The sequence below is a fragment of the Poecilia latipinna genome, unplaced genomic scaffold (genome assembly GCF_001443285.1).
Source record: "Poecilia latipinna isolate Pla-1442-1.1 unplaced genomic scaffold, P_latipinna-1.0 Scaffold4099, whole genome shotgun sequence".
In the NCBI taxonomy this organism is placed as follows: domain Eukaryota; kingdom Metazoa; phylum Chordata; class Actinopteri; order Cyprinodontiformes; family Poeciliidae; genus Poecilia; species Poecilia latipinna.
Genome location: NW_015116715.1, coordinates 3,750 through 30,531, shown reverse-complemented (window position 1 = coordinate 30,531; position 26,782 = coordinate 3,750). Strand labels below are relative to the sequence as shown.

The 26,782-nt window shown below is 37.2% G+C and overlaps 1 protein-coding gene across 6 annotated transcripts; it reads left to right on the top strand.

Annotated features, from left to right (window-relative positions):
- Positions 1-1,800: 1,800 nt before the first annotated feature.
- On the top strand, positions 1,801-23,677 carry LOC106942192 (poly [ADP-ribose] polymerase 6). 6 transcript variants are annotated; one of them, XM_015025412.1, is made up of 23 exons: positions 1,801-2,110; positions 4,515-4,675; positions 5,111-5,188; positions 7,511-7,605; positions 7,820-7,880; positions 8,072-8,162; positions 8,352-8,418; positions 9,512-9,661; positions 11,622-11,772; positions 12,092-12,145; positions 13,728-13,823; positions 14,029-14,121; positions 14,308-14,433; positions 14,628-14,693; positions 14,835-14,902; positions 15,088-15,136; positions 15,253-15,365; positions 16,809-16,881; positions 18,799-18,868; positions 19,562-19,641; positions 19,877-19,940; positions 20,404-20,488; positions 20,892-23,677. In XM_015025412.1, the coding sequence occupies exons 2-23, from the start codon at positions 4,673-4,675 to the stop codon at positions 20,992-20,994; spliced, it is 1,836 nt and encodes a 611-aa protein (XP_014880898.1). In that variant the 5' UTR covers positions 1,801-2,110; positions 4,515-4,672; the 3' UTR covers positions 20,995-23,677. The 6 variants fall into 6 exon arrangements, with proteins under 6 accessions (XP_014880898.1, XP_014880895.1, XP_014880896.1 ...); XM_015025409.1 differs by having other exon boundaries at positions 12,014-12,145; XM_015025410.1 differs by having other exon boundaries at positions 7,496-7,605.
- Positions 23,678-26,782: the final 3,105 nt, after the last annotated feature.

Below are 26,782 nucleotides of genomic sequence, written 5' to 3'. Positions count from 1 at the left end.
CAGACATTTTGGAGCAGAGGTCCAAAGTTGCAGGATGGTAGCCCTTGAGGACTGGAGTTGGTGACCCCTGGCCTAGTGTAACCAAAGAACAGAATTTACTCGGGTTCAGATAGCAGTTTACCATCAACCAGTTATGTTTATTACAAGTTACTGGACTGAAACACATCCAACTTCGTCTCAATACTGTCATACAGATTTCCTGGAAAAACCCACAAAGAGAAAGAAAAATAAAAACTTAGATTATAAAGAATCCTTTCAGGGTCCTTGGTAAAAAAAAATAAGAATAAAATTAAATTAAAAGAAGCTGGCCAGCAAAAAAAAAAAAAGAAATAGTTCATATAGAGCTCTATATTTGTCTGTGTGTGTCTGATGCGTAGAAAACGATGAAAGAGGTTGTCCTGGCTGGGATGGCGACCCAGAATGACGACGGCAGCCGATGTCCACAGACACAGAAACTCCGCAGCCTCTCTCTCTTCCTCCGCAGACACGGGAGCACCTTCCCAGTGTTCCTTTCCTCAATAGCGGCCACAATACTAGCAGGAAAACATCATATATCAGGCATAAAGAAGTCAAGCGCTATGCAGAAGGTAGCCAGAGACTAGCATGTCTCTACTCCGCAGCAGCTCTGAAACTCCAAAGCCCGGGAGTTTCCCTAGTAACTAAGAGCGGTGTGCTCCATTTTAAAACAGCACGTAAGATTCTTTATCAGGAATATAACTCCATAAAATAATAAGCACCTCATGAACATAGATGAAAATGAAATATTTCACTTAACACGACAAACTCGACAGTCATTTTAACTCACAATACCCACGGTAAAACAGGAGTTTGGTTTCTAAAACATTACGGAATTAGCAACAACTTAGTACATAAAATTAGAACACATACGACATTACAAATCTCCAGTAATGCTCACCTAGCAGGAAAACATCATATATCAGGCATAAAGAAGTCAAGCGCTATGCAGAAGGACGGCAGAGACTGGCGTGTCTCTACTCCGCAGCAGCTCTGAAACTCTAAAGGCCGGGAGTTTCCCTAGTAACTGCAGTCGGAACACTGCCGTAAAGTGATGTTGTACTTTGCTCTTAAAGGGACACTACCCATAAAGTGAAAAACAATTCAGAAAAGCAAATGACACAGAACAAACAAATAAAATACAGCTGAGTTACACTATCCATGTCAGCCATGACAAGGGCCGGCGGCTGGGACTTCCTTCAGAGGTCCGCTTTCCCTGTGGGCCGCACTAATATTATACTTTCATATCACGGTGGGGGCCACTAGAATGAGACCCCTGGTCTAGAGGAATTTAAGTATAGAGGACTGGTGAAAAATCAATTTTCAGTTTGCCCCAACCTTGTGGAATGTTGTCGAAGTATAAAATAATGCACTAATACTAGGGGGCTGAAAGTATAGAAACAATTCTGGGAATGATGATAAAGAAGAAAAGATTCCAGAACTAAATAAATGAGCACAAGCTAGAGGAAGAATTTTGTAAGTATTTATCGTGAGCATAAGCTTTTTAATAAAGATTAATTCATTTTAAGGCTTTTTACTCCACTGAGTGCCCATAGATCTTTTCAACATTGTACATATCAACTGAAGTCTACACCTTGAGCACCATGTAGCTTTAATAGATACTGACTTATGCAACTACACACATTCCTCACACACCACACAGATACAACATCAGAAGCACATACAGATCACACACATTTTTTCTCTTCAATTTCTCAGCAGCAGTGCAGTCAGCTGCAAGTCACATGACTGGCTTGCCTCGTCTCACTGAGCATGCCCAGACCCCCGCTAGTGTTGTTAGGCAAAATATAAGAGAGCAGTAGGAGAGATCTGCAATAGATAAACACTTGCACACGCACCAGCTGGCGCGCTTGCAGACACGCACAACACGCATCTAGAAACACCGTCCAGAGCTGTGGTTGCTGCGTCCTTGTATTTATTTAATGGTTCTTTTGTCATCTGTCATTTTAGTGGAAAACAGCCACTGACAGAGGGAGAGATAGACAGAGACACACAGAGAGAAGCAGGTGCGCCCTTTAAGAGGAAAGAAGCATCTGAGGCAAGGACAGCATCCCAGTCTCCATTCTCTGTGGAGGTAAGTGTGGATGGATGTGACGGGAGTCCGAAGCGTAGAGGGAGGGGGGCAATCCGCCTGAGCGCATCTGTGTTTGGGCTAAACTGCTATCTAAGGAGAAGGACGAATGGTGGAACGATCGAGGTGAATATATATGTGTGTGTATCTTTTTGTACGTGCGCACTGTCAGAGGGTGGGTGGGCTCATTTTTTTTCTGTGACTCTATTGGTATGTGAGACGACAGAGGCCAAGGAAATGGCAGGGAGTGCGGGGGTGAGTGGGATCGAGATGTAAATGCGAGGAGCAGGCTTAAGGACGTAGAAAACGAATAGGAGCTGAGCATGGAGATGAGCAGGGTTCTGCAGTGTTAGAAAGAAAAGATCAGATTAGTGCGATCTATCAAAGCAAGAGCATTTAAGCTCTTTCTTTGGTCAGTGAAATATTAAGGAACAGAAAAATTCGCTTTATTGACTATTAAGCTAAACAGGTGTAGCTTAGCTGTTTTTCTGTGATACGTTAACATCATCATCTGCAGTGCAAATCTGTGTTGCTGTACAGCCTTTGTTATGCCGATTTATTGTGCCTTACATTTAATGAACTGAAATGTGTTGTGATGCTCAGTGGTTGATTTAGAAGGATATGGGACCCTGGAATAGAGCCAGTTTTGGTACTGTTCCCACAGAAATATCTAAATTGCAGTAGATTGATAAATAGGTAGACATCAACTTCAAGCCTTATGGAACTTGTCCACATGAATATAGAGTATTTCTGAAATTAAATATTTATTCATAGTTTCCACACAATTCCTTTATATATAAACAAGCATATTTTAGGCTTTCAACATGTCATTATACCTTTGTCATTTTATGCCCTTGGTTGCTTGGTACCCACCTTTTTTGGGTATAAAGTGGAACCTTCTCCCTCTGGTAATTTTGTTTAAATCATGCATCAGTGCATAGCTGACAAAGAGGCATTTTTCACCTGCTTTTGCAACCAACAATTTGAACTTAAACTGCGTTTAGTCATATTTTCAAATTTTTTGATATTTATTGATGCACATTTATTGATTAAACAGTGGAAAAAAATAGAACAATCCCAGGTTTGTAAACATTATTAATTAGAATTTATCATGACAAAAATGAATTGAAATCTTATCATGATAAGAAATGTATCATGATACATGATACGACTAATGCCCAACCCTAGGAAGCAACAATATTGCAATGTGTAGATAAACAAATTGGCCAGGAGCTGGTAGAAGTTTGTTTTTTTGATATTCTTGGGGCTAAGGATTGGTTGGTGATGACATCGCCATTTTTTTAATATTTCAAACATATTTTTAAATAGTCTGCACAAAACTCCACCTGTCCAAAAAATGTATTCTTGTTTTTTGCACCTCATAAAATATGTTGTTTGCAAAACATCCATTCGTTAAAGTACATATGTATTCGAGGGACTGAAACTTCAGGGTCCTGTTCTAATGCCCTGCCAGGGAGATGCTACATTATCATTTGCAGCATTACAGCTAATTATTGTTTACATGTTTTATATAAATGAAAGATGAACCTCCCATTTGTATATTGGCATATGGACTTAAAACTTTATCACAATATTTAATGGTATTTTTTTGCTATTTAAAAAATATTGACAATTAGTGAAGCTTTAACCCATCACTGTCACTTCTAAAAGTAAAACCTCACCTTTTGTTGAATAGTTGTATTTAGTCATATTTTTAAGTGTAAATGTGGAAGAATATAGTTCAAAAGCAAGAAAAATTACAACCCGAGTTTTGTTTTTTGTAGTTTCCACATATCATAAATTAGAATCTGTTGTTATTAACAGATGACAAATAATTATTCAGTTAATAACATTTTATTAACCAGTGCACATATTGCCCATCCTCAATAGACAATGTGCTTTTGACATTTTGCATGTCATTGATTTTATTTACAAAAATGTTTTAGAAATTTAAATATTTTACCAGTATTCATTGACGAGATATTCATGCCAACAAGGAGTAGAAACAATGGGTTCTTTTTATGCCATGTTTTTTGTGGTTACATCAGTGCTGTCTTTCTACTGCACTTCTTAAGAAAAAAAATACAGTAACCTCTTGTTCTTTGGTATTAACAGACTAGAGTCTTGGAAAAAATATCTAAACAAAGAAGTGAAGACATCTAGGGTACTGAACGTACAGCACAAATCTCCCACACACTTTCTCTCAACAGTGATTAATGCCACTCTGAAAAGAGGCAGAGATGGTTGTTGCTAGGATACATGGCAAGGTGAAGTGCAGGCGATTTAAACAAAAAAAGGAGGAGGGCACCGTTGACTAAGAATGGCATCACTAGCAGTAGCCTGTGTTGCATGTTTTCTTCCTCTGCTGATTTTCTTTCTTTTATTTTTTTTCTCCAATTTTTCCAAGGCTGTGGAATTCAGAGGAGTGTGAAAAGGAACGGACGGTCACACAAAGCTCTTCATTTTTTTGTGCTCTTGCTCCTTTCACCTGGAGGTAGGCTGCAATGGTTGGCACTAATCAGAGGCCTAAACCTGTCTGAGAGAGCCCTATGAACAGCCGATCCAATGGTAAGACAGCTGGGATCCTATTGGTGTGTGTAATCAGTGAGTTTGATAAAACTGTCACATAATTGATTTAGATAATTGTGAAGGAGATTTAATAATGTTCCAGGTTGCATGTAGAATGGCTGATATTTTTTTTTGGCATTGAGATTATTTTATCTCTATTTAAAAATAAACGTCCTGGTCCGTTGAGCTGAAACTGTCATGCTTTGACATGTCTTTTTTTCATATTTTAAAAGTCATCCTTGTCATTCTCAGTTAGGTATTCTTATGAGGGAAGATGTCAGAGGATGTTCTGTGTCTCCTCTTTGAGATGCTATATAAAGCCTTGTTTGAAGCCCTTGAACGGGAGGCTAAATAGGGAGATGAAAGGATGCTACGAAGAGGCTGTATTTTCTTTCCTCTACTATAATGGTGTTTTCACAATGCGTGGGCCCACAGGACATCAAAGGCCAGTGTTGGACCGACGAGGAGTCAGATGGGGAGAACGAATCTGAACAGTTCCTTTATGGAATCCAGGTAGAGAAGGCATTATCACTTCACTGTTGAAGTAGTTTTGCTAAGATGCTACACATTTTGTTTTTTTCATAAATTTCTGTCATTGCTATGTATTTAATGTATTTTTTAAATGACATAGAAGTAAAAATTTAAATAACCTCAAAATTTGACTATTGTTTGTGCCACCTTGAGCCAGTTATCTATATGTTTGAAATTGGTGTTGATCAGTCATTTACCAGACTTTCAGTTGGCCTTTCAAAGCTGTTCTTTGAAATGTGGCTTCATTATTCATTTTTATTCAGTCTTTGTCCCTGATTATGTAAAAAAAAAAAAAAAATCAGTTTTTTAGTCCTGGGCCAGAATGAGATTCTCGCAATTTAAAAACCTTGAGCAAGAATACAATACTTTCTCTGTACTTGCACCAAAAAACAAAGTGAAACTGCATAACATGGCCTGACAGCTTTTATTAAGAACACAAAAATGACTCTTAGTGCTGCTTACATAAAAAAAGTATTGATTTTAACAGCTTCAAATATGATTGCATATATCACAGGTTCTAATGTTACCTATTATATTAATTGTTATTGTATTTGATACACAGCCTTAGCAAAGATACAGAATTCATTACTGTTTTAAACCACTCCTAAACTAAAGAAAAGGCCAGGAGTGTCTTGCATGAATTATCGCTCAGAGCTCGAAAGTTATATTTTCAGATTAATGTAAATTTTGAATGTTATTTGGAAATAAAGGCTCCATATTTTTATTAGTTAGCAACAATTGCATTCATTGTTTAACAAGCACACAGAACTCCTTTTTCTTACTGTTATTTTAGAAGTGTTAGTTGGGGTAAGCTGCCTCTTTAAATATTTACATTAAATATAAATATGGTAAATATTTCCATCATAAAGTTCCACTGAGCAGGGAGAACATTTTAAAAAAAACTTCCAACATGCTGCTTGATATCTGAAACTTTATGTTCTTTTTCATAATGAATGAATGCAAAATTTATTATTTGCAGCACATTTTAGACACTGGCAAATTAATCTCCAAGACCATCAGGAAATTCATCATCTTTATCTCATAAAGTTGATAGCTCTTCTTCCACCTAAGATCTTAATCTGAGTTATCCCTTTTTTACTGTTATCTTCCAAGTCTTTTGATTGAAATGTAAATCCAGTAAAGCTCATTTCAACGAAGTCAAAGTACATGAAAGCAGTGCAGCTATGATAAGGATGGAGCTGTACTGCACACTGAGCTCAGAAGATGAGAGTTTGACTTCAAGACACCAGACACAAGCACGAAAGACTTTTTAGACCAGAAAATGATCAAGAACCAAATCTGTCTTCCAGTGGTAGCCAGAAATAATAATAAAAAAAGACTTATCTAAATACTTTGAAAGAAGTTCAAAAATCAGTATTGAGACACTTCCTCTAGTAATTCAAATTCAAAAACATATTTAAAGTAATGCATGCAGTCAGTGTTTAGTAACTTAAGTTTGTAATGTGTGTTATAATATTCACTTTTACATAAAATAAGCAATCTGGACCTTGGTGAGTGTTTGAATCTAAACTGTTTTTAAAGCTATTATTATCCCTTCAACTTTTCATCATTTTGTTCAATTATAATCATTATCAGTAATAAAAATAATATAATAATCTATGTATTTTCCATATATATTATTAGGATTTTATGTGGTAGAGCAAGTTAAATTAATACATCATTAAAACATTATTTTCTACATTTTGTATGGTGTGCCCTTGCATTCAGTCCTCAGATTTGATATTTGTGGAACAATCTTTTTAATATGATTACAGGTGCAAAATGTTTCTACCAGCTTTGCACATTTAGGACCCGACTTGTTTTTCTATTTTTTGTAAAGTAGCTCAAACTCAGTCAGGTTGAATGTAAAATACGTGAACAGCAACTCCCAAGTCTTACAACACCTTCTCTCGCCCGAGGCGTATTCTGCATGGGCCTCTTTAATAGATAAATGTCCTTTGATCCAAACTATTCTGTATACGGTACTTAGGGTGGTTAACCTGCTAAAAAATTAACACCCACATCAGCCTTATGTCTTTAGCAGCCTCTAAAAAGATTTCTTCCAGGATTGTACGGCATGTAGCTCCATCCATGTACATGTTTTATGGATGATGGGAAAACCCAAGCGCAAACAGGACATTGGCAGAGGCATGAGGCATGTTGCAGTTCAACAAAATGTGAAAAAGCTGAAGGGGTAGGAATAGTGCTGTTGCTGTGGGATGTTTGGGTGTGTGTGTGAAAATAGTCAGTATCCATTGAGAATTCATTCACTGCTATAACTGTGACCAGTGCTGCTTGTTGCAGGGGAGCTGTGCTGCTGACCTGTACCGGCACCCTCAACTAGATGCAGATATTGAAGCTGTGAAAGACATCTACACCGACAGTGCCATCTCTGTCAGGTACAGCACAGAATCATGTCCTGAAAATCTTTAAAGGTGTCCATGCTAGCTGTAATGAAATAAAATTTGCGTCCTGATTTTTAAGCTAAATAAGAAAGGAGAACATAACCTTAATTCATCTCTCACTGAGTGTAATCAGCAGAAGTGATCAGAGTCTAATGATTCACATTAGTTTTGACAGATTTACTGTGTCTGTTGCTGCATCTCTGCGCAGGGAGTACGGAACCATTGATGATGTGGACATCGATCTTCATATTAACATCGGCTTCTTAGATGTGAGTCAGCACTCTCTTCACACTGCAAACACCTCTTCCGACTTTTCCCATTACTATTCTAACGTTGACATTTTGCAAAGTAACACATCATTTATAATGCATCTGGTGCTCATAAGATATTTATGCAATGAGAAATGGCCCTAATTAGGCTGCTAACTGCGTGTATTTGTGTGTGTGTGTGCCTGATTCAGGAGGAGGTTGCAACAGCCTGGAAAGTTATAAGAACAGAGCCCATTATTCTGAGACTGCGCTTTTCTCTTTCTCAGTACCTTGATGGACCCGGTGAGTAAAGGCGCAATGTGTGTGTGTTGGTTTTCTAGCAGGGACATTAGGTATTTATGCCCCTTACTGAGTGTGGGAAGTGAGTACAATATGTGTCACACACGTGGGAGACTGAAAAAAAAACAAAAAAAAAACTTGAGTGTCTTTCTGTCGACTCTGTAATGATGTTAGTCATCTTTATTTATTCAGAGCCATCAGTAGACGTGTTTCAGCCTTCGAATAAAGAAGGCTTCAGTCTGGGCCTGCAACTCAAAAAGTAAGTGAGGCGATCATTTATAATTTATCTGTGAAAGTATTTATGCCCCTTGAAGTTTTTCACATTTTGTCACATTACAACCAAAAACTGCGATGAATGTAATATATATTTCATTTCATAGTTAAAAAAAAAGTGGAGAATAATTATTAAGTGGAAAGAAGGAAAGATGTCTGGGAAACACTATTAACGTCTGAAAAGTGTGATATGAACTGGTATTCACTTTTTAGAACCACTTTTCACCTCAGTAATGACAGCAAGTCTTTTGGGTGATGTCTCTAGATTTGATCATCTATACTAAAAGTTTTGCGCATCTTTCTTTGTAAGTAGCTCAAGTTCACTTAGTTGAGTTTAAGCCACTCAGATGCAGATGCAATATTTTATTTTCAAACTTTTACTAGATTGATAAAAGAATGTGAAATACTTTTTCATGCAATATATTATTTGTATTCTTAAATTTACTCCTTTTAAAAGGTTAAATATGTGACAAACTGTATTTAAATAAAAATGTGAATCTTTGTGAAAGCAACCATTCACAATATTTTGTCACCATGGAGGTTTAGTAAAGCTTAAAGTTTTACATATTTCATAAACATAGTAAAAATAGATTTCTAGAGCCTCCGTGTGTGGAAAAAATTTGAAAGAATTGCATCAGCACATCTAACCATATTCACCTCAAAGTAGTGGAAGCACCTCAATTATTACCTGGTTTGACAGTTGAGGAGGGCAGCCATGTCTCAGTAGGTTTGCAGCTGGGCCATACTTTCTCTATTTCTTCATAATGGATTGAAACGAGATGTTTAAAACCTGGATTTTTGTTTTAAAACCAAACACGGCTTTAATTGTCTTTCCAACTTTATCCATGACCTGTGTGGTATATCCCGTAGTCTTTATGATGCTGTTTGTTCACTAATGCTTTTTAACAAACAAATGCCTACATGTAAGATTACGGTTGTAACATGACAAAATGCGAAAAAAAAAGTTAAAGCTTATGAATGATTAAGAATGTAATTCTTTAAACTGATTTTCCTTTACAGTTTAGACGTATGATTCAGCACAGCTCAGACTCACTCTAGTCATGTTTTTATGGTGGCAGGATCCTGAGCACATTCACCTCACAGCAGTGGAAGCACCTCAGCAATGAGTTCCTCAAGGCCCAACAGGAAAAGAGGCATAGCTGGTTCAAAGCTGGAGGGACCATCAAGAAGTTTCGTGCTGGGCTCAGCATTTTCTCCCCAATTCCCAAGTAGGTTTATTTTTTAAAAGTATAACTTCTATAAAATAAATATATATATTTTTACATATTTGCTAAAACTGTCACTGTGTTGTGACAGATAGTCTGTGAAAAGATTGAGCTCCTCTCTCCCTGAGCTACTGTTGCTGTCTGAAAAAACTGCATCACTTCCAGTCAAAAACAGCCAGTCTAACAACTAACTGTAGCAAATATGACAAGAGGGGGAAGAAAAAGTCAACACAGCATCTTGAACGCCGACTTAAATTCAAAAGCTGACAAAAGTCCCTGAGGGAAGGAAGCATTCCTCTCACTCCCTCTCTAGGTTTGACAGGTATGAGTGCACAGGGATTGAATACTGACCCACTTGATGGTGGCCGACTCCACTAACTAGACTGCCCTGACATCCTAATGACTTGATAGCAGTCTCATGTCAAGGGGGTACTTGTATAAGGTACTGAGAGTAATGGCAGAAATGGTCCTTGTTGTCTAACAGTTAGTAACTGGAGTTACTGTCCAAATCGATTTCAGTTGGCTGCCTTGTGTCGACTTTTAGTGTAGACTGAGAGACAAGAGCAAAAAATGCCTCCAGAAACCCACCAAGGAATATAGTTGAGTTATTTTACAGGGAAAGTCAAGTACCTTCAAACCTGCAAACTTTCTGCTCTAAATTCAAACCCTTCTAGTACACCTTAGAATATCATCACAAAGTGTCTGTATTTCAGTGATTTAATTTAAAAATTGAATCCAGTCTATTGTATAGCTTCACTACGCATAAAGTAATATATTGCACACATTTACTGTGTTTCTGTACATTTTGACGATTGTGACATAAAGAAAACAAAAATGTTAATTTTAGTTTCTGAGAAAATTTCTCATTAACATAAGTTATTGTTGACACTAGATCAGTACAAAGGATTTTCTTAAGCATATAAATGTTATATACTGCAAATGAATTTAGCCTGGGGAGGCAATGGCTTATTTTGGGGGGTGGGGGGATACAGTAAAATGGCTTTTTTAAAAATATACTCAAATAACACATCCTAGATCTGAATGAATGAAATATTCTCATTGAATACTTTGTTCTGTACAAAGTTGAATGTGCTGACAACAAAATCACACAAAAATCATCAATGGAAATCAAATTTATTAACCAATGGAGGCCTGGATTTGGGGCCACACACAAAATTAAAGTGAAATGTTCCCTTTATTTTTTTGAGCAGTATATATGAATAAACCTATATGTATATTTATCATGCAACATTTCAAATGCAATACCTATGTTGTTAATTAATACAAAATACATAATTATAACATTAGCAGTGACATGTACAAAATGCTGGTGAAAAAACTGGCGCTAGCATAACACGTTAACGATGGATTAAACAGAGCGGCTGAAAGAATGCGGGAGACACCGATAACGGTAAGGAGAAAGAGGCTGAACTGCAGCAGTTCCAAAAACGGTGGATTGGGGCAGCACAGCAGTGAATGCCTCATGTATACTTTTTGACCTGCCCCATTGGCTGCATTACATTTATTTTATTTTTGAAGAGACAAAAGAAGAAACTTTCATGAGTTACAATATTTGTTTGTTTGTGATTTGCAAACTCTTCCCTGTGTCCTTTGGTTTGCTAATCCTGCCATTCCAGGATTAGTGACCCCCATTGCCACAAAAATTTTCTGGAAGCACCCGTCGGTCAAATTCCTTTGCAAAAGACTGTAAACCTTGCATTTTATTAATAGAAATCAAATATTTTGCACATTTAGTCTAATTTTCTGAGAAACAGAATTTTGGATTTACATTAGCTATAAGCTGTAGCCATCACACTTATCGAAACAGACACTTGAACTATCTGTAGTTATTCTATATAGTATAAATTAAACTTATTGAATTGAATTAATAAGTAAAATAACTCTGATATTGTAACTTAATGAGATGAACCTGTAGTCTAAATATTTTTTTTTATCTTTTCAGGTCTCCAAGTTTCCCTCTGATCCAAGACACGGTTCTAAAAGGGAAGCTGAGTGTCCCTGAGCTGAGAGTGACCCGCCTGATGAACCGCTCTATCTCCTGTACAATGAAGAACCCTAAAGGGGAACTCTTTAGCTATCCACCAAACAGCCAGGTTAGGGTCATTTTGGTCCTTTCACCTCCCAGACCTCTGTTATTGTGAAATTTACTTTCCAGTTAATTAAAGTTTTACTGTGTGGTGTTATTGCTCCATTTATTCTTTTCAGTTTCAACTACACGCTTGTCTTCGTCCACCTGTCACCTGCATTGTTTCACCTGAGCCTTTCCCTCACCCTTACCAAAACATAGTTGGTGTGCCCTTTCCCATAATGCTTTGTCTTCACTTGACCCATCAGACTGTAGCTGTCCCGGCGGCCAGGGCCCCAGCGCAGATTACCACGAGGCAGCTGATTGAATTGTTTTTTTCATCCCAGGCGGGCGGCCACTGCAAGAACATCCCTACTTTGGAGTACGGCTTCTTGGTGCAGGTTAGATCCTAAGAAAATATATCCTCATAGTCAAAAACATTTGTACTCCCTGTTTCAGTTATTAAATATTGTTTAGGACACAAACAGGAGCTCGGTTAGTCTCTAACCCCAACATGAGTTTTCAGCTAAATAAAGCCAAAAATATAATTATATCTGATTTTATGTAATAGACCAACATGAAGTAATAAATAATTAAGTAGAAGGAAAGAAGATCCATTGTTTTGTTTAGTTTTTTTTATCTTAAAAATGTGGCATATGTATTGGCTCCACCTGAGTTAGTACCTCGGTTGTGATTGCAAAGTCTTTTTGTGTTTGTCTCTACAAGCTTTGCACAGCAGAAGACTGAATTTTTTTGCTGTGCTAAATAGCTTAAGCACATTAAGACTGATTGAGGAGTGTCTGTGACAAGAATTTTTCGAACCTTACGATTACTATTAATAATGAGTTTGTTTATTAGTAGTCGGTCTTACTTTTGATTTACCTATTTGAGAAATGATTTGAAAACATTTGGTTGTTGCTCTGGCTGTATGTTTATGATTGTCCTGCTGAAAGGTGAAACAGAGCCACAGTTTCAGCTTTTAAAACTCTGTTAGATTTTATTCCAGTATTGTCCTGCATCTATCTCCATCTATATTCCGATCAACTCCAACTGATGAAATAAAATAATGCAGCTTTCCTTGCAGGAAAAGTTGCGTCGTGATGTTGCCAACATAAGTGGAGTTCACTTTTTGAGAACTTTGAAATAATCAAGCTGTTTTTGCACACTGAAGTTGAAGTGGTTGAATCTCATCCAGACATCATTTAGCGGTGCTTTATTCAGGATTGAGTTATACTGTGCTACTCAAGGACAAACTCTTGAATATTTTATGCAAAAAAAGAGCTGCAACATTTTCCCTGAAAATGAGGTTGACTTGTCTAAAAATGGCTCATGTAGCTTTTAAACATAAGTATGTTAGCTGAAGTCTCACGACCTAACCACCAAAACTTATTCATTTAACGAAAGTTTTTTGCACACTGATTTAATTGTTCGCGAGGAGGAGACACAATGCAGACGATCTGAAAACTCTGCAGCTCACTCTGACACACTTCTTACGATTCTCTCAAATGGGGCAGATTTAACTAAAATAGCACAGATGATTTTGGTTTAAATGTTGAAGATTTTGTCTACAAGCATACTGTAACGGTATCATGTATTGGATTTGTTTTAGCTGCCATATAACCATAATTTGAAATTTTCTTCATCAGAATTTTGCATGAGGCAATGTTTCTTTCCCTTTGACGTTTTTGATTGTGCATTGTCATTTTAAAGGACAAAGAAGAAATCTCTCACAACAAATCTAGTTGGCAGTGATTGTATAAGTGGGTTAAGCGCAATGCACTGTACGTAGAGGACCACACATCTGCTGTCTCACTTCGGTCTGTTTCTAAAACCCTATTGCAGATTAAACCACATAAAATTGCAGTGACAAATTGTCCTTCCGAATTGATTTTTTTCTGTCTGCACAGCCTTTATTCTTGTAAACATCAGTGCTGCAGGTGGGAGTTATAATTGGCAATTGCATTATGCTTTTTCTTGTAACAGATAATGAAGTACTCAGAGCAGAGGATCCCCACTCTTAATGAGTACTGCGTGGTTTGTGACGAACAGCATGTCTTTCAGAATGGGTCCATGCTGAAGGTATCAAGAAAAGAGACACACTCCTATATTAATATTTAATTTGGTTTCTTACTTTCTACATATTTGACATACACTATGCATAAACAAAACACATATCTATCTGTGTATATCATTCTATATATTTATTTTTATTTTCCTAGTAATAGCATATTAATCATGTTTTATCTCTTTCTCCTTTTTTGTCGTTTTTACTGTGTTTTTGCAGCCTGCTGTGTGTACCAGAGAGTTGTGTGTGTTCTCCTTCTACACTCTGGGTGTGATGTCTGGAGCTGCAGAAGAAGTGGCAACAGGAGCAGAGGTAACAACAAACACATATGTGCAGTATTTTAGGGGTCAACATTTTGACATTCATTTAGAAAAAAAAGTCAGAAAAAAACTTACATAGACCATTATAAGACATTCCCCTAATTAGTTGTACTTTTATTTTTATGTATACTGAGAGACATCAAACTAATTGGTATTAACCTTTTCTAACCCTTCCCAGGTTGTGGACCTGCTTGTGGCTATGTGTAGAGCTGCACTTGAGTCCCCACGCAAGAGCATTATCTTTGAGCCCTACCCATCGGTTGTGGATCCAAATGACCCCAAAACTCTTGCATTCAACCCAAAGGTTTGCATTCCCACTACTTAATGCATTATTCCAAGTAATTTTAGAATTGATTTAAGAAATGTGTAGTCTGTTTTATTTGATAAACTGCTGTCACAAGATTTTGTTTTATATTTATTTTAAAGTTGTTGTTGTTTTTTTTTTCATAATAATTCTTTCCTTCTCCTCTGCATTTGTTTGCTTTCACCTGGACACAGAAGAAGAATTATGAAAGACTGCAGAAAGCACTGGACAGTGTCATGTCCATTCGTGAAATGACCCAGGTACAAAAAAGAGGCAGGAGGGACAAATCTTTATCAAGAATAGAAAGTCCTTCTGTCTGTATAATAATTTGCATTTTCCAAGTACTTATTTGATTTTTGGCAGACGGAAATAAACAGCAGATGCTTCTCTGTTGTTTTCAGGGTTCATATTTGGAGATCAAGAAACAGATGGACAAACTGGACCCTTTGGCCCACCCTCTGTTGCAATGGTGAGAATTCATTCCAAAAATGTGTTTACACTCACTCTTTAAAAAGCACGTTAAACTGTAAATATCCCACATATCCACACACATACCACTACACTACTGCAATTAATAAAAATACAAATTGTAATATGAAAAATATGCTTTATTATTATTATTGTTATTAGAATGAATTCTGTGTTTCTTTGTAGGATCATCTCCAGTAATAGGTCTCATATTGTCAAGCTGCCTCTCAGCAGGGTATGAATTCAAGATATTATCCCTTTTGTCTCCAGAAACAAAAACACATTTTCATTATGGTTTTTTAAACATATTCTCTCTCTGTCTCTCTCTGGTTTCTGATTGCGTTTCTACAGCAACTGAAATTCATGCACACGTCCCACCAGTTCCTGTTGCTCAGCAGCCCCCCAGCCAAGGAGGCTCGCTTTCGCACCGCCAAGAAGCTCTATGGCAGCACCTTTGCCTTTCAGTGAGTTAACCCTCGCTAATGGAAATTCCTACCATCTATAAAAAATTTTACAAAGCGCTGGGACAACCTATTTCTTCTTTTAAAAAAATATGTAAAGTAACTTTTTTTTTTCTTACATTAAAACCTACCTCTGGCATCAAAATATTTGAGAAAATATAGCAGGATAATATCCCCAACAACCACTATAATTTATTATTAGAGCATGACACCCTAATTATAATGGATATGCCTGAGTGTAATTTTAATGAAACCATTACAACAAAAGGACAAAGCAGTGACTGCTCTCTTGGACTGAGAGGACACCTTTCTAAGCCAGCACATGGAGCCAATGATATTTATGTGAGCGAGATAGAGATTTGTCCTGCAGCAGATGGGGCTCTGCAGAATATTTTAGATACACTCGACCCATCTGGGCAGTGTCAAAGTAAAGCACACACAGTGCTGACACTCTCCCTTTTGCTGCTGGTTAAAGCTTTAGATTTATTAATTCCAAATAAACATTTCTAATATTTAATTGAAGCTGAGTGTCATCGCTCTATTTTTTACCTCAACAGACATTATGCAAAACAGAAATAGCTTCGCTTTTAGAATTTAGAAGACATGCCAAACAAAGGTAAGTGATAAGTTTATTTAATTATGTCAGGAAAAATACATTTTCTCAAGTCCAGCAGCCTTGTAGCGATCTTGGCTCTTTTCAATAGAGATTAAATACCTATATTGGGAAATCCAGTCAGTAGTCATACATATTTTAAAATCTAATTTATAAATAATAAATGACAGCTGAAGATTATCCTGCATTTTTAAACAGTCCTGCATAATTTGTATAAATTGCACTACAGTTGAGACTTCGATCGAATCAAACATTAAACATGAAAAAACACTTCACACTTCTTTATAGTTTATCTTCAGTGCCTGGTCGAAAAGGAAATTATCAACACATTTAAAACAAAGAAAAAACAGAAAACACAGGCAAAAAGAATTCATTTAGAACAAAACACTACAATAGAACAAAATATTTTAGTTTAGCTTCATTTTGATTGAGTCCATCAAATTAAATTTTAGTTCAATTCAGTTGAACTCTGTTTAATTCAGATTCTTTAAGATACATTAACTTCTAATAAATTCACAGCAAATGCCATCTTCAAGAGAAAGAGGTGCAATTAATACCCAATTATATTGTAATGTATAACCAATCCAGTCCTCTGCAATCATATAATGATTTAAATTCAATGCAGTTCAGTTAATTCATTTCACATCAATTCAGTTCAGTTTAATTCAGATAATTTTAAATCTGTTTTTTTCATAGCAACAATTGATAACAAAGTAACTCTTAAGATTGTTTACAAGGAGACGAGGGTCAAATTCATGTCCAATTATTGTGTAATACACAGCTCCAAGTTGTTATGCTCATACTTTGTCTTTTCTTTTCTCTCTTTACGCCAGTGGATCCCATATAGAGAACTGGCACTCTGTTCTTAGAAATGGACTGGTCAACGCCTCTTACACCAAGCTGCAGGTAGGTTTTACTTCAGCTCGGATTTATGAAGCTTCTTCCCACAGACGGTAAACCTGCTCTTTTACGACGCAGGCTTTCCATCAGGCTGATCCATATTTGCTATCAATAGATGTCTCATCTTGTCAATTTTTCTTGAGAACAGGCCACAGTGGCAGATGTTTCCGGTCAATATCGGCCACTTTCAGCAGATACCATATTCCAGCTTGGAGCAGTAGGAGTATGCTGTGGTTTCAGCTGCCATGTCAGGAGGCTGCCTGTGTGCCCTGTGGGGGTCGGTCACACGCTAAAAATGTTAGAATACTGTAGAATACAAAAGAAAACTTTAATAGTTGTGAGTAACGTTTTTTGGGGAGGGCGAAGACACGCTTCTTTTAAATTAGAACTTTCACATAAATAATTCATTCAAACCTGAAATAAACAGGACGGATACAATTTAAAAACCAAAATGGCAGAAATTAGCCTAAATAAACTTTCTCTGAGTGCTAACCCAGCACAAGAGAGAGCACAGCATTGCCTCATTTTCAGAATACAGCCGATAGTGGCTGCTTAGAGACACTTGCATAACCTGAAAATAGATTAAACAGAACTCAATCAAAAAAAACTTGAGCTCATTGACTCATTCTTGTCAGCTGCGATTGCTCTGTCACGCTGATATGTCTCATTTATGCCGCCTTTGTTCTCCCGAGTTTTTGAACTCTCCATCTTGGATCTTGGCTCGGTGCTTTTTGCCTCCTCCTCTTTGTCTCTGCTGGAGCATCCGCACCCTTCCTTTGTCACCGTCTTTCACAGAACAAAGGAGACTGAGTCAGTCTCCACCTTCAGTTAACACACAAACCTCACGTTCTTCTGTTTTTCATTTTCTGTAAAAGTGTCTGTGTGTGTGTGTGTGTGTGTGTGTTCTCCCTCGTAATTATGTCTTTCACAGACATAATCTATGCATTAGCATAAATTACATAAGTGTATGTCTGGCAAATGTATTCATAAAAATTTTAATTCAAAGTTAAACCTTTGTCAAAATACAAACACAAACATCAACTGTGAATGCATTACAGACAAGCACAAAATAATATATTTGTGACATGGAAGATAGAGGATGCTGTTTTTTTTTAAAAATCTTTTTTGACAACTAAAGATTTTAAACTTGTTGCATCTGTTATCACCCTCTCCCTCTTTCATTTTCTGTCACCCTCTCTGAGCTGTGGATGCAGAGATCCACCCCTCAGGTCATAGACTCTGCTGACAGGATAAAATAACGTCCTTTCCCGTTGTAGTCAGATGAGACCAAAGTTAAAATTTAACTTTGTGGTCTGCATGCATGTTGGTAAACAAAGCAAAAAGGACATGTCCAAACCTGGTGGTGGCAGCATCATGCTGTGTGGATGAATGTGTAAGCATCGCTTTGTTTTAGATTTTCATTTGTAAACAAAATGTAAGCGCAATTCCAAACCATGTGTCCTTTATTCCCCCTTCACAATTGTGGAATATTTTGTGTTGGTCTATCACATAACATCCAAATGAACATTGAAACATTGACGTTTATGGTTGTAAAGTGACACAATTAAAAATGTTTGGAGGATCTGCACACTCTTTGTGACTCTGTAAATGTTACCTGAATACTACAATGTTATACAACAGAATTCCATCAACAAAATTCAACCACAACACACTCCTTCTCCTTTTTGTTATCCACTTTCAACTATTTGGATTCTCTTGTGTGAACTTTTTTTTTTTTTTGACAACTTTCACACAAGAAAAGCTGTGTGAAACTTTTCACACAACTTTCTTTTGGTGAAAAAAAAAATCAGCTTTTTTCACCAAAGCTGATTAGGAAGAAATTGGGCTGTATTTGTGTGTGCCTTATTCATAAATGTAAAGCTCAGTTACCCATCCTTCCTTCCTGCTCTTTTCAATCCCAAGCTGCACGGCGCAGCGTATGGAAAGGGCATCTATCTCAGCCCCATCTCCAGTATATCTTTTGGATACTCAGGTAGGAATATGTTGTTTTCGCCACTAAGACCTGCTATCCCCGCTTCTAATCAGTGTCTTCCTGATGTGGCCTGATCATCACGACGGAGCACGCCATTTTTTTTTTTTTTTTTGTCTTACAGCCGTCAATATGTTGTGCTGCTGTTTTGTGGCATCATGTCTGTTCATTTGTAAAAGCTGAGGCTTGTGTACAACCTGCCTTTCCATACTTTATGTTGTGGTTGTTTTGGTTTTGGGTTTGTAACATCAACATTGTTTGTTTTTTTTTTTCCATTTTTTTTTCTATTGTACTGTAATTTTGTAGTGTTTGTAGAGAGAATATGTCAGACGGTTGCAAATTTCCTGCTTGTGGACCAAGAGTCCAAGCAAATGATCAGAACTTATGTTAAAGTCCAGTGTATTCTTGTAAAGAGTTTCCCAATATTTCAGAAAGACTACAATTTCCAATTGTTTTGTAGGCATTTTTTTTATTTTATTTATGCATGCAAACATTCTGTACACACTCATAAAAACTCTGAAATTGAATTCATCAGTGAGCATATTATGTATTCCTATTCAGGCTGCTAACCAAAACTTTCGAAATAAAGTAATTTCCTTGAAAATGATATGAAGATAAAGTTTACACAACCTGAGTGACTCAAAGTAGCATTTTTCTAAGACAATTTTATTGGCCTTGCTGTGTTGTCTTGTGTAGGAATGGGGAAAGGACAACATCGCATGCCCACCAAAGATGAGCTGGTACAGCGTTACAACCGTATGAACACCATACCGCAGGTGAGGCGCACATTGCACTCTTATTTGTGTTAAAATGATGAATTTGAAATTAAACATTTTCTTTAAATATGTGTTTTGCCACTGTATTGTGGCAGTTTTTTGTTTTTTGCCTTATCTCAATACAGACTTTCATTGCCTAGAAAGTGAAAAAAAACCACACAAAAAAACATTGTCCTTTGAACACATCAGTTAGATCTTAATCTAAACTGCAACCCATGACTGTTTTTCACTGTAGAGCCGCCCAATACAATCAAGGTTTCTGCAAAGTCGAAACTTGAACTGCATTGCTCTTTGTGAAGGTAATACCTGAGCTAACGGTGAAATACATGTTTGTGTTTGATAAGTGGACTTTTGAATGTTTCTTTGTTGATAACATATTTAATGCAGAAGATGTGATATTAATTTAAAACCTGCACTCTGTTTGGACCATGCACAATATGTTATGCAAAATGTAATTTACTAATAAAAACAAATCTTTTCTTATTATTGATTTATTCACCAAATAAGTTCATACAGCACAAACATTACAGACTAACAAACTGAGGTACTGATCTACAAAATAACAAATAACTAGTTAATGGAAATAACTAGTTGTTTTCATTAGGTTTGTAGTGTTATAATAATTATAAATGAGAATAAGTTCTAAATTATCTCACCTATTTTAATAAAGGTCAAATAAAAATGTCTGGATTTAAATGAGGAGTCGTTCAAACATGACAATATTGAATACAAACAGTTTTTTTGTGTGTTTTTCTTCCTCAGTGATCACTTCTAAAGATCTCCAGAAACACGGCAACATATGGGTGTGTCCGGTCTCCGACCATGTCTGCACCCGCTTCTTTTTTGTGTGAGTAATCCTGTCACCGTGACGAAAAGCACCATTGCCCTTTGATGGAAAATTGTTAAAATGAGTTGTCATTTTTCCAACAACCACCATTCTGAGGTTTTGGCATAAAGGAAAATATCATTTATTTATTCATCAAAACACTTATATTTATATTTAAAACATTATTTCTTTTTTTTATGTTTTTAACCAAAGTTAGTAGAAGCCATTGTGCAAGGTCCAAAGAGCCACTTCTGGCTCCGAAGCCGCAGGATGCAGGCCCCTGGTGTATCACTTAAAATGTTCTGTATGTTACAATAAAGTTTGTTTAGCCAATGTAGTCATAAGCTGCTAAGATCAGCAAATACTCCAGCGTGAAAACCTTTACAAGCCAATGTTTATAATAGTTTTTTGTGTATAATTGCAGGTATGAGGATGGCCAAGTAGGGGATGCCAACATCAACACTCAGGAGCCAAAGGTGCAGAAGGAGATCATGCGTGTGATTGGGACCCAAATTTACTCAAGCTAATGGAGGTTCCGCAGCAGATCTATCGCTGTCTCAGCAGGGGGGAAGCAGACAAGACAGACAATTGAAGCAAACGTTTTGAGCGAGCTGTCCTTAGGCCAGATACTGAGGGATGAAAAGCTCCTGAGCACATCACTACCGACATGGTTTAACTCTAGTGTTCTTGTTTTGTCCTCTTTCTCTTGTGTTTCACCTTCTCCACATTGTTACGACTTACATGTTCGCCTGACCCTCAGTTAGGTTGCACCTGGTTTAAATCAGCTTTCCCCCGGTTTTTACTGCTGTCTACACAAATGCACACATTTTTCTGGGCTATATTCTTGTTGCTGTGTGTTTACTTTAACTGATTCAGTTTTTTATTCTTCTTTGTGAATATGTAGTAAAACAACTATTCATTCCAAATGATTATTGACCTTTTTATGGCAAATATTGGAGAGAATTATGCACACATAGAAGTTAGTTTTTTTTTAGTGTGTTTGGAAAGTTATTATTGGTCATTATTTCCTGCAGTATTTTCTGACTGAAGACATGAACCGAGGCCGTGATTAGCGGAGGGAAACACACCACTTGTCCACTGATACTTCTGGGCTGTCAAAAGTAGTTTTTGAAATTCAAACTTAATATCAGTGTATATACTTTGTTTTGTATAAAAATATCTACCATAGCTAATCTGTTCATGATAATTTTTATGGTCCTATTGACCATGAAAATTTCCATTTTTTGGCCTTTTGAGATTTTGGTTTGTTTTTTATTAACTATTTTAACAAACACAACACATAAACAATGATAAATTATGCAGGTTCTCAGATTGCAATGATAGATTTGAATTAAACAAAATAAGATCCAATTATCTTAACACTAAACAGAGTACATAAAAGTAAATATTATTTAGTGATGCATTATCTGACTGAAAATTTAGGTTTTTAAGCTGCCAATTAACAGTTAAATCCATTTACATATAACACAAAACAAACAGATTTACATTTCAGACATAGTTTCGTTTAATTAACCTAATTGGGTTATAGGAAGCACATTGTGAACCATAAAAACTCCTTAACCTGAAATATAAATAATAGAAAAAAGACCTTTGCCCCACCGAACCATTTCAAGAAATGATGGCATAAAATGTAGGATTTGTTGTATTTATTAGCTCCAGCTTTGTTTTCTTATTTATTTGGAATGCATAACCCACAAAGAGAGAATTACGATGGATGAAACATCAGAATAAAGCTGTCGCTATCAGAGGGCATAACAGTGATGCAAATTTGTACAGTTAAAACCAGATATGGTAGTTTACTTTGGTCGTTCTCCATTTTCAAAAAAACCATTTGTGCTCAAACATTAACTTCTTGGCTTATGTATTGAAATACTGCTTCAATAAGTTTCCTAAAATTGTGTACCTTTGTAAGTATTTACAAATTCTGTCTCTTTTGGTTTCCTTTTAGAGTTTTGTCTTTTTCCTTAATCAGTGATCTTTCAACCCATGTTGATACAGGACCAGTTTCTCTATGAATACTTACCTCTTCTTACTATCTTGGCTGATTTCTTTAGATTTGGACGTCACACAAGAAATTATTTCAGATGCTGGAAATAATCAGTTGCTTACAAAATAATGACATCATTGTCAGGGGTTTCTCAAACTGTTTAAATGCATAGTAATCACAGTCCTTGCAAAGTTCTGAATCTGAGGAGAGGAAGAACAAAATATCTGGAGTATTATTTCACTAAAAATAGGGAGCATCTGCTTCAAACCAATACCAATGGATGGATAGATTCTCTCTTTCATTTAGGGTGCATTTGGCAAATTAAAAAATAAAACTCCTGGCGTAAAACATTTAAACTTTAGTCTGATTTAATATCAAGGTTGTGTTTTTTTTGTGTGTTTTAAAATAGTATCTGGTTTCAACTGTACGTCAGATTGCTGGGACTATCCTGACTCAGTAGGGGGAAAAAAACAGTTAATTTAAGTTGTGATCATATTACTGTGATAGCCTTTTAACCTTTTGTGCATCATCAATTTTTTATGAGTCATCTCTACATAATATGAATAATTTGCCGTGCTCATTTTCAAATGACCATCTGTGCGAATGAGCAACACTTTCCACCGGAACTCTACAATCGGAAAATGTGGACTTTCCCAAAGCCCAAAAAAATGTTCTGGCAGCATTCAGTCCAGGTGAGCTCTGTATTTTCTTGATATTACGCTACACATTACACGTATTCAGCGTTTGCCTAAAATGGGGACAGTGACTGTCATCAGACCTGCAGTAGACAGGAAGTAGAATACAAAAGGTGAGAATCAAACAAACTGAAATATACAACTTGTTGGCTGCGGTATGTCTCCACAAAAATGAACTTTTAAATGTTATCGAAACTGGAATTCTAACCACTAAGTGGACTTGAAGACTCTGGAAAGAAAGCAAATTGTATGTGTGTATATATATGGATGATGGACATGATGGACATGTGATGCTGACCCACTGCAGTGCCAGACTCTACGAACAGCTGATAACTGTTTCTGCCAAGATGTGTGAACGATGAGTCTTTTTAGGGGGCTTATTGTCTCACCGTCTGTCTCTGCTTTGTGATGTCTCAGAGATTATGACGACAGCAAGGATGGTGATTGTGGCGCTGGTGAAAGGCAGCCGTGCTGGAGAAAACTAATAAAACTTGATTTTGCACAGTTTTTACAAACAGCTTTATTTGCTTTGATGTCTGTTGACAATGTGTGACAATCAACCATAGACATTGTCTATTGTTGATGAGGTTTTCTACTGCTGTTTCAGCCAGAAGGGGGCAGTATTACTCCACAGCCTTTCAAGCAGGCTGACAGCTCAGTTTGCAGATGAAAGAAGATAAAATCAAACCCTTTTTTTCTGCCTTTTCACAATTCTCACATGTATAATTTTTTGTAATCAGGGATATTTGATGGTGACACAAAGGAATTATTTATGATCTGCTCTCTTATTCACAAAGCCATCATGTCTGAGAATACTAAGCTCTTTCAGCTGTCTTTATCATGACTAGGTTTCGTCATGCTTGTATTTACATTGTTGTATTTACAACAATGTAAATACAAGCATATTTTTTTTTTCATTTTTCAGCTATGATTGTAGAAGAGAAGAAATGAGCAATTCCATCAACACAATGACAGGCACTGCAAGCCATCTCCGTCTGGCCCCTCTCGGTTTCTGTTGCTCTCTCCGACCACAGAAAGCTCTCCTATTTCAAACCTCCACAGCAGTCCGGTCTGATTGCTGTTTTGGCACACGGGGCCCTGTATGTGTACAAGCCTTGGCTGTGTTGAGAGCAGTCTTGATCATAGGGGAGCCAAAGCACTCACAGGCTCTTCAGAAGTACTTTACGTTTGTATGTGTAGCTGGTAATTGCCTCATTTTGTAAGACGACCTATTTGACATGGCACATGGTTTGGCCTTTGTGCTTATAAATGTACATATATGCTCGTGAGTACCAGATGATGCGTATAGTTTGCAAATGACTATGATCTCTGTTACCAGGACCTCATGTTGGACATGGTCTCCCGGTTTGGCTTTGTCACCCAGTACCAAAGCCAGCTGGCTGGTTGCTTGCAACTGCAAATCGCTTCGATCCAAATGGTGTTTCATGCACAGTTACGTCTTTGACCACAGAGGGGAGCTCTTGTGTCATTCTGCTGCTCCTTTGTTTCAGTAGCTTTCTTTGCATACTTAGCATACACTCCTGCAAACCCACACACACCTGCTGGTAAACAAATACACACACTCAAACACTCCACTGTGGTTGTTTGGTCAGATAAAGGAGTAGTGACGGGAGGGCACAGGGTCACTGAGGGTTGTCTGGCCCTCATCGGATGCGGCTGCTCCCAGCCTCGCGGTCTCCTGCCTTTGTAATAAGTGTGACCGCTTGATTCCTGCACAAAAGGAGCAATTACTGGGAGTTGTTTAATCACCCACATTTTTATTGAGCACGGGGTCTTTTAGCTTGCAGCTCAGGCCCTCGTCTGCGGCGGCAGCCGGTGACAGGAGTGACAGAGAAGGTCAGTGGTTTAACGGGGCGCGAAGGGGTTTCGTTTGAATTAAGACTTTGTGGACTACTGTGCGCACTGTGAAGGCCCTTGAGACGGAGACAAAGAGCGAGACGAGACCAGGGGCAGGTTTGCTGGCCGAAGCAGAGAGATGGATGGACTTAAGAGAGAGAGAGAGAGACTACAGAGCAGAGTGCAGATCTTGGTGGACACGTCATACTTGGATCATTTTATTTGCCAGAGTTAAATCTGCAGAAGTTCTTGTTATCGGGGCGCAGGGCATTTTTATGCAGTGACACAAGACAAGGGACTTGGTGTTGTATTTTAGAAGGGGAGATAATGATGTCTGAAAATAAAGACTTTAAACTAACTGCAAAATAAACAAATGTTGGACACCTTGAAACCTTGCAAACAGTACAAGTACACCTGGGTATATTACAATAAATTTACTTAAATAATTCAATTCAGTAAGTGGAAGTCATTTGCTTGAAAGTTGCATACATGCAGTGACATATTTTAACTCTATTTTTGATAATACTGCTAATATTTTTTTTTCAGAAATTCAGAATATGACACTAGATCAATTAAAAACAACAACAAAAAAAGATTTCTAAGAGAAATGTTGGCCTGCTGCAAGAAATTCTTATGGGATATTTGTGCTTCACGTGGCTGGGACTGTTTTTGGGATGCAGAAATGCAGCAAGCTTGGAGGCGATCAGCTTTTGGCATGGCTGAGGTGTTATGGATAGCGGCCTTTTGCTTGTCTGCATTGTTTGGCCTGGCGTCTCTCATAAGGAGATTAGGTCAAGCAAATTTGCTGACCAATCAAGCAATCATACCATGGTCATAAATGGTGTACTTTTTTTTTTTTTTTTTTTCCATGTGGGCAGGTGCCAGTTGATGCTGGAAAATTAAGTCAGCATCTCCAGAAAGCTTGCCAGCGAGGGAAAGCATTAAGTGCTCCAATGTAACACACTGATGCACTGACCTTGGACTGGATGAAACAACTTGTACCAACACCGGCAGAGGACATGGCTCCACAAAGGGACATGGATTAGCTGCCTCTTCCCTGTTCCTTTAAACTCCTTGATTTCAGAGTGAGTGGGAACATTTATTTTCATCTAAAGTACAATTTTCGGGACTTTGAACATATTCTAAAACAATTCAGTCACCTTCTTCTTAGCCAGGCTTGTGAATAAACCAGTAACAACAAGCTACTGGTTGAACTGTCTGGTTGCTGAAATGTGCTGTGCAAATAAAATAATTCAAGGAGTGCAACAGTTGTCTGAAATTTAAACTTTGTGAATCTCCCCCAAACTTTTTTTTAAGCATGTTTTTCCTTCCACCAAACCATCAACTAAATGGCGTACGGCCAGCTTCTTCAGCAAAGATCAACAAATGACTACAAAACAACTGTCACCAGTTTCCTTCATGGTGGAGAAGGCCATAACATGAAATTTCTGAATCAAAGTAAAATTTTAATGGGCTTCAAATTCAAATTTCCAGAGATTAATTTTGGATTTTTATAAGCTGCAAGGCAGAACCGTCAAACGTAAGTCAAATAAACATTTAAAATGCATAATATAAGTTCCTCTTTTTGAATTGAACTACAGAAATAAACTAACTTTTTCACGATATTCTAATTAATCTAATTGCATCTGTATAGAATGTATGAATTTCTATGGTTGCAGTAATGACAGAATCACAGACATGTTTTCTTGAGAGGAAAAAGGAAGCTTAAAAAACCACAAAAAAAAAAAAAAAAGC